Here is a 13,352-nt window from a genome sequence, read left to right on the forward strand (position 1 = left end):
TGAAACAGCCTTATTGCTGATATGGAGAGAGTTTTAGTTGGCTGTTGAGAAGATTAAACCAGATACAACTTTTTTTTTTATTTTTTTTGAAACGGAGTCTTGCTCTGTCGCCCAGGCTGGAGTGCAGTGGCGCGATCTCGGCTCACTGCAAGCTCCGCCCCCTGGGTTCACGCCATTCTCCTGCCTCAGCCTCCCCAGTAGCTGGGACTACAGGCGCCCGCCACCACACCCGGCTAATTTTTTTGTATTTTTAGTAGAGACAGGGTTTCACTGTGTTAACCAGGATGGTCTCGATTTCCAGACTTCGTGATCCGCCCGTCTCGGCCTCCCAAAGTGCTGGGATTACAGGCTTGAGCCACCGCGCCCAGCCAGATACAAGTTTTTTAAAGCTAAAGCCTGATCCAGAGCAAGACCCTAACTGTCTTCAATTTTGTGAAGGGTGAGAGGTGAGGAAGCCTCAGAAGAAAAGTTTACAGCTAGTGAAGGTTCTTGGTTCATGAGATTTAAGGAAAGAAGCTGTCTTATTACATAAAAGTGCAAGGTAGTCTGGGCGTGGTGGCTCAGGCCTGTAGTCCCAGCACTTTGGGAGGCCGAGGCGGGCAGATCACTTGAGCCCAGCGAGATCGAGACCAGCCTGAGCAACATGGTGAAACCCTGCCTTTACAAAAAATACAAAAAAGCCAGTCATGGTACCAGCTACTCGGGAGGCTGAGGTGGGAGAATCACCTGGGCCCAGTAGATCAAGGCTGCAGTGAACCATGATCACGCCATCGCACCCCAGCTTGGGCAACAGAGTGAAACCTTGTCTCAAAAAAAAAAAAAAAAAGATGAACCAAGCACTGGTATAGAAGCTGTAGCAAGTTATTCAGAAGATCTAGCTAACATCATTGTTAAAAGTGGCTACAATTAAAGAGCTCCTCAATGTAGACAAAATACCTTATACTGGAAGAAGATGCCATTGAGGACTTTGATAGTGAGAGAGAAGTCAGTGCCTAGCTTCAAAGGAGGGGTGATCCTCTTGTTAATCGTTAATGCTGTTGGAGGATTGACTCCAATTTTGAAAGAAGTTGTGGTAAAATGCTATCAGACAGTATTGCATGCTTTAGAGAAATCTTCATTGAAAGGATGAGTCAATGCAGCAAACTTCATTGTATTTTAAGAAATTGCCACAGCCACTCCAGCCTTCAGAAACCACCGCCTTCATCAGTCAACAGCCATCAACATGGAAGTGAGACCCTTCACCAGCAAAAAAAATGATGACTCACTGAAGGCGTAGATGATCTTTAGCAGCTGTTAGCAAAGTATTTTAAATTAAGGAATATATATTTTTAAGACATGATGCTGTTGTACACTTAATACACTATAATATAGTGTAAACAATTTTTGTATGCAGTGGGAAACCAAAAGATTTGTGTGACTTACTTATTGCAATATTTGGTTTATTGCAGTGGTCTGGAACCAAATTTGAAATGTCTCTGATGTATGCTTGTACTGCTCTAATCTTGTACCTTTTGAAATCTTTCGGCTGGGTTAGTTGCCCTAGTTTCAACAGTGCTATGTATGAAATATATACATATGGTCATGAAATACATTTTTTTTCTGCAGAAGTCAAATTTTCTACTACTCTACTGGGATGAGTGTGGGAATTGTGGCCTCTCTACTAATCATCATTTTTATACTATCTAAGTTTATGCCTAAGGTAAGTATCAGAATCTTCATGTGCAGCTAGAATGAATTTGGATAGCTGAAGGACTGTTTTCCTGGGTAATCTTAGAAAACTGAAAATGTGTATTGATGGCTGATGAGTCAATATCCTACTCTCCTTGATTCAGAAAGGTACTTTCCACGATGAAACTTGGAGCCTGATTACAAATTCTTTCTTTTTATATAAAATCCTGTGCTCAGAGGGGGATTAAAGTCTGCTTCCTGTTTTTTAATTATATAGCCAGGCTTTTAAGTTATTTAGCATCTCATCTTCCCAGTGTTCGTTGCAGACTGTACCATTTTAAGTATAAAGGACATCTTTTTAAGAGAAGTGTTTTTTGTGCATTTTGAGTAGGTTGAATTTTTTTTTTTTTAAATCATAGTTCCATTTTGCTTCTTTTATGTATGGAAAGCCTGTTGTAACTTTTTGCTTTCACTTCTACTCTCTGTCTTAGAAAAGTCCCATTTACGTCATCCTGGTGGGAGGCTGGTCTTTTTCTCTGTACCTCATTCAACTAGTTTTTAAAAATTTACAAGAGATCTGGAGGTGTTACTGGCAGTATCTTTTAAGTAAGTGTTGTCGGTTTTGCTTTCCTTTTGTACGTTTATAGGCTGTTTCAGTTAATTTGATCATGAAAAGATTTTGCCTGTTTATGGGATTTAATAGTTCATGTCATTTTTTTAAACTTTTAAAAATCATAGTTTTTCACTTATTTCTAACCCCTCTACAATTATCACCTTCTCTTAAATTAGAATGGTGCTGTTAGGGAGAAGATGTTCATTTATTGGTATTTATAAATATACCTTTCTTTACACAATAAACATCTTTCTGAAAAGCTGTAAGTTGACTTTATTAATGGAATCATATTTTAAATATACTTGGGGACCTTAAGTAAAGGACTCTGCAGTTAATTTTTTTCTCCTTCATTTCTGAATGAAAGTGCTGTAGATTTTATTTACAAAGTAAAAATCCTTGGTCATATAGATAGTAACCTTTGATTTATCCTTTGAGGGGTGATTAATCTGGATTTCCATATATTGGTTTTTTAAAATAGTCTATTTCACGGTTGTTCAACATGTAGCTTTAATGTTCTGTTTGAACCAAATAAATTTGGGACAGCAGAAAGGATAGAAACTTAGAGAAATGTATTCTAAGAAAAAAATGTCAAAAATTAAGTAAAAATCTGATTTCCTGGTTCAATTGGTGCTATATAGTAAATTACTGCTTCCCACACAAATTATTTTTACCAAGTATAGATGAAAAAGAATGTCTTCTGATAACTCTTCTCATAGGTTATGTCCTCACAGTTGGATTCATGAGTTTTGCAGTGTGTTACAAGTATGGGCCCTTGGAGAATGAACGAAGTATCAACCTGCTGACCTGGACCTTGCAGCTGATGGGCCTGTGTTTCATGTATTCTGGCATCCAGATACCACATATTGCCCTTGCCATTATCATCATTGCTCTTTGTACTAAGAACCTGGAATACCCTATTCAGTGGCTGTACATCACCTACAGGTGACTGAAAGGCAATGTAACTTAATATTGACAGGTACAGTGTGAGATGCAGTTGCAGCAAGAGGATACAGAGGTGTTGACCTGGGAGCTTCTTTGTTAATGAAAAGTCATTGTATTATACTTCCACTTTTGTTCCTTCCCGAGTCTATTTTTTTTTTACTTTCTATAGGAATTTTTATATTTTTATTCTAGTCATTTTATATAAAATGTCTAGTAAAATGTCATGTGTTCCTGTTACCACAAGGTGGTGCAAATTATATCACTTTTTTTTTGAGATGGAGTCTCGCTCTGTCGCCCATCCTGGAGTGCAGTGGCGTGATCTCGGCTCACTGCAACCTCCACCTCCCGGGTTCAAACGATTCTCCTGCCTCAGCCTCCTGAGTAGCTGGGATTACAGGCATGCACCACCACACCCAGCTAATTTTTATATTTTTAGTAGGGTTCCCCATGTTGACCAGGCTGGTTTTGAACTCCTGACCTCAAATGTCAGGAGTTCCTAAAGTGCTGAGGAGCTCCCAGAGTGCTCGGATTACAAAGTGCTGGGATTACAGACGTGAGCCACCGCGCCCTGCCACAAATCGTATCGCTTTTATACCATATGCTCATTGAGGTCTCCTGGGTCTTTTTTTTTTTCTTTTGAGACAGTCTCGCTCTGTCACCCAGGCTGGAGCACAATGGCGTGATCTCGGCTCACTGCAACCTCCAACTCCTGGGTTCAAGTGATTCTCCTGCCTCAGCCTCCCAAGTAGTTGGGACTACGGGTGGGCGCCACCATGCCTGGCTAATTTTTGTATTTTTAATCGAGATGTGGTTTCACCATGTTGGCCAGGGTGGTCTCAAACTCCTGACCTCAGGTGATTTGCCCACCTCAGCCTCCCAAAGTGCTAGGATTATAGGCATGAGCCACCTCACCCAGCCCATTTCAGACTATTTCTCAGTGGCTTTCAGATTGCTCTGGAGGTCTTAGTCTTCTTTTAAGATGTAATTCATAGCATGTTTTGTCAACTTGCATAATAAATATGGAATGTTACTAGGTCCTGAAGTTGTCTATTAATAGATAGTCAAGGTGATGCTTTCAGTTTGGGAAACCAAGTTATTGGACCACAATCTTTTTTTTTTTTTTTTTTTTTGAGATGAAGTCTTCCTCTGTCACCAGGCTGGAGTGCAGTGGCACGATCTCGGCTCACTGCAACCTCTGCCTCCCGGGTTTAAGCGATTCTCCTGCCTCAGCCTCCTGAGTAGCTGGGGTTACAGGCACATGCCACCATGCCCAGCTAATTTTTGCATTTTTGTAGTACAGATGGCGTTTCACTATGTTGGCCAGGATGGTCTCAATCTCGACCTTGTGATCTGCCCGACTTGGCCTCCCAAAGTGCTGGGATTACAGGTGTGAGCCACCTTGCCCGGCCTTTTTTTTTTTTTTTTTTTTTTGAGATAGAGTTTTGCTCTTGTTGCCCAGGCTGGAGTGCAATGTCATGACCTCGGCTCACTGCAACCTCCGCCTCCCCGGTTCAAGCGATTGTCCTGCCTCAGCCTCCTGAATAGCTGGGATTACAGGTATGCACCACCATGCCTGGCTAATTTTGTATTTTTAGTAGAGACGGGGTTCCTCCGTGTTGGTCAGGTTGGTCTCCAACTCCTGACCTCAGGTGATCTGCCTGCCTTGGCTTCCCAAAGTGCTGGGATTATAGGCGTGAGCCACTGTGCCCGGCTAGGACCACAATCTTACACCATGATTTTCTTGTTATTTTCCCATCTACTAAAAAATAAGTAAATATTTTATCATTTATTGGAAAATAAAGTGAGTTTGTTCACATTAGTGAATAATATTGACTATAAATAATTTTTTACTTTCTATAGGCATTTTTATATTTTTATTCTAGTTACTTTATATAAAATAAAAAGGTCTAGTAAAATGTCATGTGTTCCTGTTACCACAAGGTGGTACAAATTATATCACTTTTTTTTGAGATGGAGTCTTGCTCTGTCGCCTATGAATTGTCACTCATAGTCTAATATGTCAGGAGTTCGTTATAACTGAAGATGTCTGTGGAATTTTTAGGAGTGATGACTCTTAATGTTCAGGCTGTCTGCTGTATGCTTGGCCCACTGAAGGGAGCTAGAAGTAAGGATGGATATAGATTACTGATTAATGATTCATAATGTTATTTTGGTGAGCACAGAAAGGTGTGTAAGGCAGCAGAAAAGCCTGTCCCCCCTCGTCTCCTGACAGAAGAAGAATATCGGATACAAGGAGAGGTAGAAACCCGAAAGGCTTTAGAGGAGCTCCGAGAATTTTGTAACAGTCCAGACTGCTCTGCTTGGAAGACTATTTCTCGAATCCAGTCTCCAAAAAGGTAAACTCAGCCAGATATACCAAGCATCTATCAGGGTAATTGTGACTTTGAGTTCTACCAGAGATCATACTTCTAGAGAATCGTGCACTTGTGACCTTTGTTTTCCTGTTAATCTTCAAGTAGTCAAGAGAAAGGTGGATATATAATTACACATTAAGCAGTAACCTGTTTCCTCAGGAAACTATCTACTCTAGCTTTGATTGTAGCATTAAGATGGGAAGACTCCAGTACCATATTAAGTTTCCCTTCTGAAAGTTTTGCATTGCTCTCTGAGTTGGTAGGGTTCCCCCCTACCTACTTGTTAGTTGGGGGCAAATGTACCAATGAGTGTGTGAAGCTTCAATTTGGAATCATGATGGCATAAAGTTTATAGGGCCATAAACGTGAATAACTGTGTAATGCCCCTTAATCTTCTCTTATCAGGATTACAGATGACTAAAAGAACCTTGGCACTTTCATAATTAGAAAGGGTAGGCAAGTGCTTATTAAGCAGGATGGAGTTGCAGGGATATTGGCCTATGATCCCAGCTTGCCTTTTCTCCTTAACTTCATGCATTAGTCTACTTACCTGCCGGAGTAAGGACAAGGATGTTGGCTAGACTCAATATAATTTGAGTTGTGAGCATATCGAGGGCTTTAATTTGTTCTTACTTTGAAAGAAGACCAGAAAGGACAGAAGGCATATTTCTAATGAGTATTATCTTCTATTTCCAGATTTGCTGACTTTGTGGAAGGCTCTTCTCACCTCACGCCAAATGAAGTTTCTGTCCATGAGCAGGAGTATGGATTAGGGAGCATTATTGCCCAGGATGAAATCTATGAGGAAGCATCCTCTGAGGAGGACGACTCATATTCTCGGTGTCCTGCTATCACACAGAACAACTTTCTAGCCTAGGTAGTGGTCAGTTATCTTTATGTGGACTGGCTTGGTGCCTTGGTCCATGTTGCATGTGTTGTGCAATTGCTTTCAACCCTTTGAAACAAAGTGAGATAGGGTAGAAATTCTCTCACTGAAATAAGAGGCCTAAAAAGGCCTCCCTTTGGAAATGGGAGGTCTCTATGGGATCCCTGAGGAAGGAGAGTGGATAAAGTAGTGAATGCTGGGTAGTTCACTTCCCATTGGTTAAGCTAACAGCTCACTTTTATGTTCCCAGAGAAATTGGATGGCCACAGCTAGCATGGCATTCTAGCTCCTTTTTTTTTTTTTTTTTTTTTTTTTTTTTTTTTTTTTTTTTTTTTGAGACGGAGTCTCGCTCTGTCGCCCAGGCTGGAGTGCAGTGGCGCGATCTCGGCTCACTGCAAGCTCCACCTCCTGGGTTCACGCCATTCTCCTGCCTCAGCCTCTCCGAGTAGCTGGGACTACAGGCGCCCGCCACCACGCCCGGCTACTTTTTTTTGTATTTTTAGTAGAGACGGGGTTTCACTGTGGTCTCGATCTCCTGACCTCGTGATCCGCCCGCCTCGGCCTCCCAAAGTGCTGGGATTACAAGCGTGAGCCACCGCGCCCGGCTCTAGCTCCTTTTTGAAAATTGATTCAATCATGGCATTTCTGTCACTGGCTGGCTCTCCAAAGTAAGAACTGCTGTTAAGTGCAGGAATGCTTTTAGACTATAGGCTGCAACTTCCAGAGAGAAATCCACAAATCTGAGCCTCCTTCACTCCAGCTTTTATTTCAGTGACTTTAGAATAATTATTGATTTAACTGTTTTGGGAGGAAAATAGATTTTTATTGTTTTGTTTTTTTAAATGAATGTCCTTTAAAAAACATAACAAACTCATGTTCCAGAACCAGCAAGTGCTCCAGAGTGACACACCTCCTAGGCCTCTACATATTTATTAATATGGATTATCCATTAAAGCCCCAGGAGCTGCTGTTTTAAGCTTTGATTTAGTTCTCATACATATGATAGAAAGTCCTATTTGCCTTTAGGAACATGCCTGTAGGCTCTTCTGCAGGTGAGGTGTATTGGGCTTTTCATTATATTCAACTTTCAATTCCATCTTAAAAAACATTTCGTATTCTTCTCTTCCCATTCTTCCTTGCCCTGCCTTTGCCCTTTCAGGAAGAGTCAGTTCCTTTACCTGTGAACTATGTATGTTCAGAGTAGCATTATTCCTGCTAGCTAGGAGAAGTCATCTTGTTTAGGGGATTTGGATGCTTTTTACAAGTTCTCCATTTTTCCTGTCATTGGGTCATGTATCTTTGAGTTGCTATGAAATCAGGGAACTGTCTCCTTTTCCTTTCCCTTCCTTTGTCTACATGTTCTGTCCATTCCTTTCAGCCTTTTCTCACCACCCATACTCCCCCAAATCTAGGTAATTTTTAAGCCTCGAAACTGTGTAGTTTCTTGATACACAATTTGTAGTTACGCAGCAGCCACAATTTGCATTGCTAGGAAATAGGCTCCAGGTTATCTTCATGCCTCTGGGTGCTCATTCAGCTGTCAAGTTTCCATGAACTTACACTTATTTATGATTGCGTTTCTGACCTGAGATTTATGCTGCCTGTTATTGCAGTAGCATTAGTTTCAGATTCTTTTGCCATTGCAAAGTACCCCTTATAAACCAGCAATGTCATCTGTGAGGAAGCAAATTCTCAAGTGTCTGTCATTTACTTGGTTCTTTTTCTTTGTGGTCTTCACCCTCATACCCTGGAAAAATCTGTAATTACCTTAGCCAGGAACATAGATGGTCATGGCAAGCGCGCAGCACCAGACTTACTGGCTCACCATGATCATGGAAAAAAGGCGGATGATTATTTAAAAAGCCGTAATGACTCCTTTAGACCAGCCATTTGCATGGTAATTTTGAAAGTCCTGGCTCCATTGCAGACTTCCAAAGGATCAGCTCTGAGACTGCCCTCCAGGTGGGCAGTTGATTATTTCCACCAGTGTTTTCCACAGCCTTAAACTGTCCTAAAGTGACAACTACCTCAGTTGGCAGGAAAGAGACATATAGTAGAAAGTGAAAAATGAGCAGTATTTGGGCAGATGCTATGGGTTACAGTTGAAGGGTAAAAGAAACTTTACATTGGGAAACCTTTATACCCTTGTGAATTATGTGCATGGTAAAATGTTCTCTCTCTACAAAGAACTATTAAAATTTCTGAAATATACTATTTTTTACCTTATTTATAGAAACTGAGACTTAGCATATTTAAGCATAAGTTTATTTTAAAAAATAATTCAACTTGTGCAAGTGGTCTCAGGATTCTCTGGAGATTTTGGTGCCTCCCCTACTTAGGGAGGTGATAGCTTGCCTATAAGGGTTACTTTTCCTGATCATGTCTTTATTTCAGTAAGAAAGCACTGTGAAATTGTGAAAGATTCTCTTTCTCTGTTTAATAAACCCCCATGAAATATAGTTTCCATCTCTAGACCAGTTTTTTTCCACCGTGTTTAGATTTGAGGTGAGTAAAATCAAACTGTTTTTTACTCCCTATCTGGTAGTTGGAGACCTGCGCTGTAGGCAGTGGAGATGGCAATTTGTTCTGCAGCCTGAGAGTTACTCTCAGACAGTGAAGGACGGTGCTGCTCTGGTGTGCTGTGTGTCCTTGCCCTGCCTGCCTGTGGCTCTGCCCAGATGCTTCAGATCCTCTGTGTACCCGGAGATTGCTTGACTTCAACCTTCTTTAGGAGCTGCTCTTGTCTCCCTCTTGGCTACTTAGTTTGCTGGCTCAGTCACTACTTGAAGACCCCATTTAATTTTTCTCTGGCAGTTATAGCTCTTGTGATTTCAGTAGTCTCATCTCTCAGACCAATCTCATCAAGAAGGATTGAAGGGATAACTATGAGGTAAGCTGGACATTGGAGCTATGTTTGCTGCCACGTCAGCGTCTTGCTGGGTGAATGTCAAGCCATAAATGGGCTCCAGGGCTCTGGATCTCATCAGCATTGGAAATCTATTGTCTCTCATCAGTCTGACCAAATTATGTAGAGCATTAATGTAGAGACTCCCATTAATGGGAATACAGGAGGCAGCTGGCATAAAACATTTCTTTCACTTTCCTTTCCCACTCAGATTGCTTCAAGAGACCAACAGAACACAGGGATCAAAAGCAAGGAAAATTTAGCAACTTCGTTACTTTCTAATAAGTAATTTCTGTTAGCTGCTGCATCCCACCAAAACTAGTTTATTTTTCCCCTCAAATTCATAATTTTTACGTCTGTTACAAAGGCAATTTTGCTGCTAGCTCTTTGGGTCCCACTGTTCCTTTTTATGCTAATAGATTCCATTCTAGGGCCCAGCCGTCTCTTGACTGATGGTGTTCCCTTTAACCCTTGGCATGTATAATAGAATTTTGGTGAATGAAAGAACCCAAATAGGCCAGATAGTCCCCCCAGGCCCTGATATCCATAAAAGGCTTGGGAATGCATTATGTAATTGTCCTTAGTCTTTTTGTTGTTATAGAAAAAAAAAAAAAGATGGGCTCAGATGGATGCCTACATAAAAATGGTTCCTAGCTCTGTACTCATAACTTTTCTTTGAATTGAGTAGTGAAAGGAAGTAGGAGGAAAGGAAATTAAATGTCCTTCTAGTATTCTCTGGACTCAAGTCTGACATATGAGATAATAACCTATATTGAAATGCCAAGAATTGTATCTGAAACGAGAACAGTTTGACACATTTATCATGCCTTCATATTACATATTAACTGAAACCAATTAATAAACATATGAAATATCCATTGCACGAGGCAAAGGCACCTAAACCTTTTGTTTCTGTTTCTACATAGCAGAAATTGATTTATTTTTTATTTTTTTAGGGGAACCTATATAATTATGACCCAGTGATGTCTTTTGGTGACTTAAGCTTACGGATTCAGATTACAATTGAGTTGATTCTAGATGGTTACTACCTTGAAAAGGATGTTGGTGCGTTATGTGACACGAGCCAGAGCCTGCTGGGAATAAACAAAGCAGATTCATGCCAACACCAACTCGTAGCTTTAGTGGCGGATGGGAGTGGTCACAGACTCCCAAAATGTGGAGCTTTGGATTTCCACACCACCCCACGTGTGTGTCATCTTCCGGTTTCACACTCTTGATGATAATTTGAAAATGGTGAAATCACCTCTGAATTTGCCTATAGCATGAGCACATTCTTATGACAACATAACAAATAGTTCGTAATGTGAATATTAGAAACTGTTACAGCCTGCAATTACTGTAATTTTCCATGTTTGTGGAATTGATATAGAAATAGCAGGGCTAAGGAATTACTGGCAAGTTTTAGCCTGTGGGTAATACCTTAGGGTTATTTAAATATTTGTAATTTTATTTAAATGTTCATGAATGTTTGAAAGGGACAAAATTATCAGGGATGGCTCTTTGCCATGGGTCTTATTTTCACCCTCTTTTCTGTAAGAAAAAAGAACAATGTCTTATGTATTTTTAAAGTTTTTGGTATAGTTTCTAATTCCAATTTTAATAAAAGTTTTATAGATATATCGTGGTCTTTCTTAATGAACGTATTTTCTTGTTTGGATTTCTTGTTTTCAGGTAATCAGCAATTAACTCCTCAGTTTCATCTTTCTAATGAGATAGTTTTGCATGCCATTGATTTCCCTTTTTTTCTTAGCCACCCCTTCCTGTCCTGAGTCTGTACTGGTCTACTTTCATCCTTGGACCGGATGATTTCCCAGGATGCAAAATCTCTAAGGGGTATTCTTGCAGGAGCAGCAGGTTGTACTATCATGCTGTCTCATAGAAAAGCAAAATACAGGTTATTCTTGGCCCAAGGAACTACTCTGATTATACTTTAGTTCTTTTGTTTTTTTATGGCATAAAGTATCTCTTTTGTTTGTCCATTGGGATGGGGAGAAGACCTATGGCTCCAGCTGTGGGATCCCTACCAAGAGCTCTGTATAGGGTGGAAGAGAGAGTAGGGCTGTAGTAAGCATTACGTGTATTGAATAAAAACTTCAATTATGTCTAGGTCCACCTTCTACCATAGGAGTCTGATACCTTTCATTTTATGTATTGGCTACCTTCTTTGCTCTGGGAATCCTTTGTAATATTCATATTAACTCTGTACCTGTCTTTTTTCATCTCATTTATTAATAATTATTATTTTTTGAGACAGTCTCTTCCTGTTGCCCAGGCTGGAGTACAGTAGCATGATCTCGGCTCACTGCAATCTCTGCCTCCCGGGTTCAAGTGATTCTCCTGCCCCAGCCTCCCGAGTAGCCGGGATTACAGGCACCTGCCACCACACCCTGCTAATTTTTGTAGTTTTAGTAGAGATGGGGTTTCACCACATTGGCCAGACTGGTCTTGAACTCCTGATCTCAAATTATCTGCCCGCCTGGGCCTCCCAAAGTGCTGGGATTACAGGCATGAGCCACTGCACCCTGCCTATTTATTATCATTATTATTATTATTTGTTTTGTTTTGTTTTTTGAGATGGAGTTTCACTCTGTCACCCAGGCTGGAGTGCAGTGGTGGGATCTTGGCTCACTGTAACCTCTGCCTCCTGGGTTAAAGCAATTCTCCCTGCCTCAGCCTCCTGAGTAGCTGGGATTACAGGCCCCCACCACCATGCCCGGCTAAGTTTTTGTATTTTTTAAGTAGAGATGGGGTTTCACCATGTTGGCCATGCTGGTCTTGAACTCCTGACCTCAGGTGATCTGCCCACCTCAGCCTCCCAAAGTTCATCTCAGTTATTTGGACCACATGGAAATCCATTGTCTATTTTTTTTTTAAGACAAAGTTGGCAAAGTAGGAAGAAAACAGGATGTAGAACATATGTAAATTTATGTTAATATACACTAATGACATCTTTTCTTCCTTCCATAACTGCTACTAGGTAAATAAGAGACATAGGTGATCGCTAATGGTTGAACTAATAAAAAAGCATAATTGCTAGATGTACATCATAGAGTTTTAGTGAGGATAAAAAAACATGGTAAGTGATGAGCATTTTTTCATGTGTCTTTTGGCTGCATAAATGTCTTCTTTTGAGAAGTGTCTGTTCATATCTTTTGCCCACTTTTTGATGGGGTTGTTTGTTTTTTTCTTGTAAATTTGTTGGAGTTCATTGTAGATTCTGGATATTAGCCTTTTGTCAGATGAGTAGATTGCAAAAATTTTCTCCCATTCTGTAGGTTGCCTGTTCACTCTGATGGTAGTTTCTTTTGCTGTGCAGAAGCTCTTTAGTTTAATTCGATCCCATTTGTCAATTTTGGCTTTTGTTGCCATTGATTTTGGTGTTTTAGACATGAAGTCCTTGCCCATGCCTATGTCCTGAATGGTATTGCCTAGGTTTTCTTCTAGGGTTATGGTTTTAGGTCTAACATTTAAGTCTTTAATCCCTCCTGGCCATCAGAGAAATGCAAATCAAAACCACAATGAAATACCATCTCACACCAGTTAGAATGGCGATCATTAAAAAGTCAGGAAACAACAGGTGCTGGAGAGGATGTGGAGAAATAGAAACACTTTTACACTGTTGGTGGGACTGTAAACTAGTTCAACCATTGTGGAAGTCAGTGGTGATTCCTCAGGGATCTAGAACTAGAAATACCATTTGACCCAGCCATCCCATTACTGGATATATACCCAAAGGACTATAAATCATGCTGCTGTAAAGACACATGCACGCATATGTTTATTGCGGCACTATTCACAACAGCAAAGACTTGGAACCAACCCCAATGTCCAACAAAGATAGACTGGATTAAGAAAATGTGACACATATACACCATGGAATACTATGCAGCCATAAAAAGTGATGAGTTCATGTCCTTTGTAGGGATATGGATGAAGCTGGAA

General features: G+C 40.6%; 1 protein-coding gene across 4 annotated transcripts in view; it reads left to right on the forward strand.

Annotated features, from left to right (window-relative positions):
- The window catches only part of NEMP1 (nuclear envelope integral membrane protein 1), a 28,668-nt gene that overhangs the window by 11,986 nt on the left and 3,330 nt on the right, over window positions 1–13,352 (forward strand). Inside the window, exons 5-11 of one of the 4 annotated variants that reach the window (XR_004251379.2) lie at window positions 1,606–1,699; window positions 2,160–2,274; window positions 2,998–3,223; window positions 5,407–5,580; window positions 6,295–6,475; window positions 9,030–9,374; window positions 10,346–11,080. Coding sequence is in view for 3 of the 4 variants with exons in the window: in XM_058426617.1 (XP_058282600.1) it covers window positions 1,606–1,699; window positions 2,160–2,274; window positions 2,998–3,223; window positions 5,407–5,580; window positions 6,295–6,475 (790 nt within the window). In the remaining variant the exon portion in view is untranslated. Of the gene's footprint in view, window positions 1–1,605; window positions 1,700–2,159; window positions 2,275–2,997; window positions 3,224–5,406; window positions 5,581–6,294; window positions 6,476–9,029; window positions 11,081–13,352 lie in introns of those variants that run through there. The other 3 variants (XM_058426617.1, XM_032173324.2, XM_032173325.2) reach the window with 3 other exon arrangements.

The sequence above is a fragment of the Hylobates moloch genome, unplaced genomic scaffold, assembly GCF_009828535.3.
Source record: "Hylobates moloch isolate HMO894 unplaced genomic scaffold, HMol_V3 SCAFFOLD_13, whole genome shotgun sequence".
NCBI lineage: Eukaryota > Metazoa > Chordata > Mammalia > Primates > Hylobatidae > Hylobates > Hylobates moloch.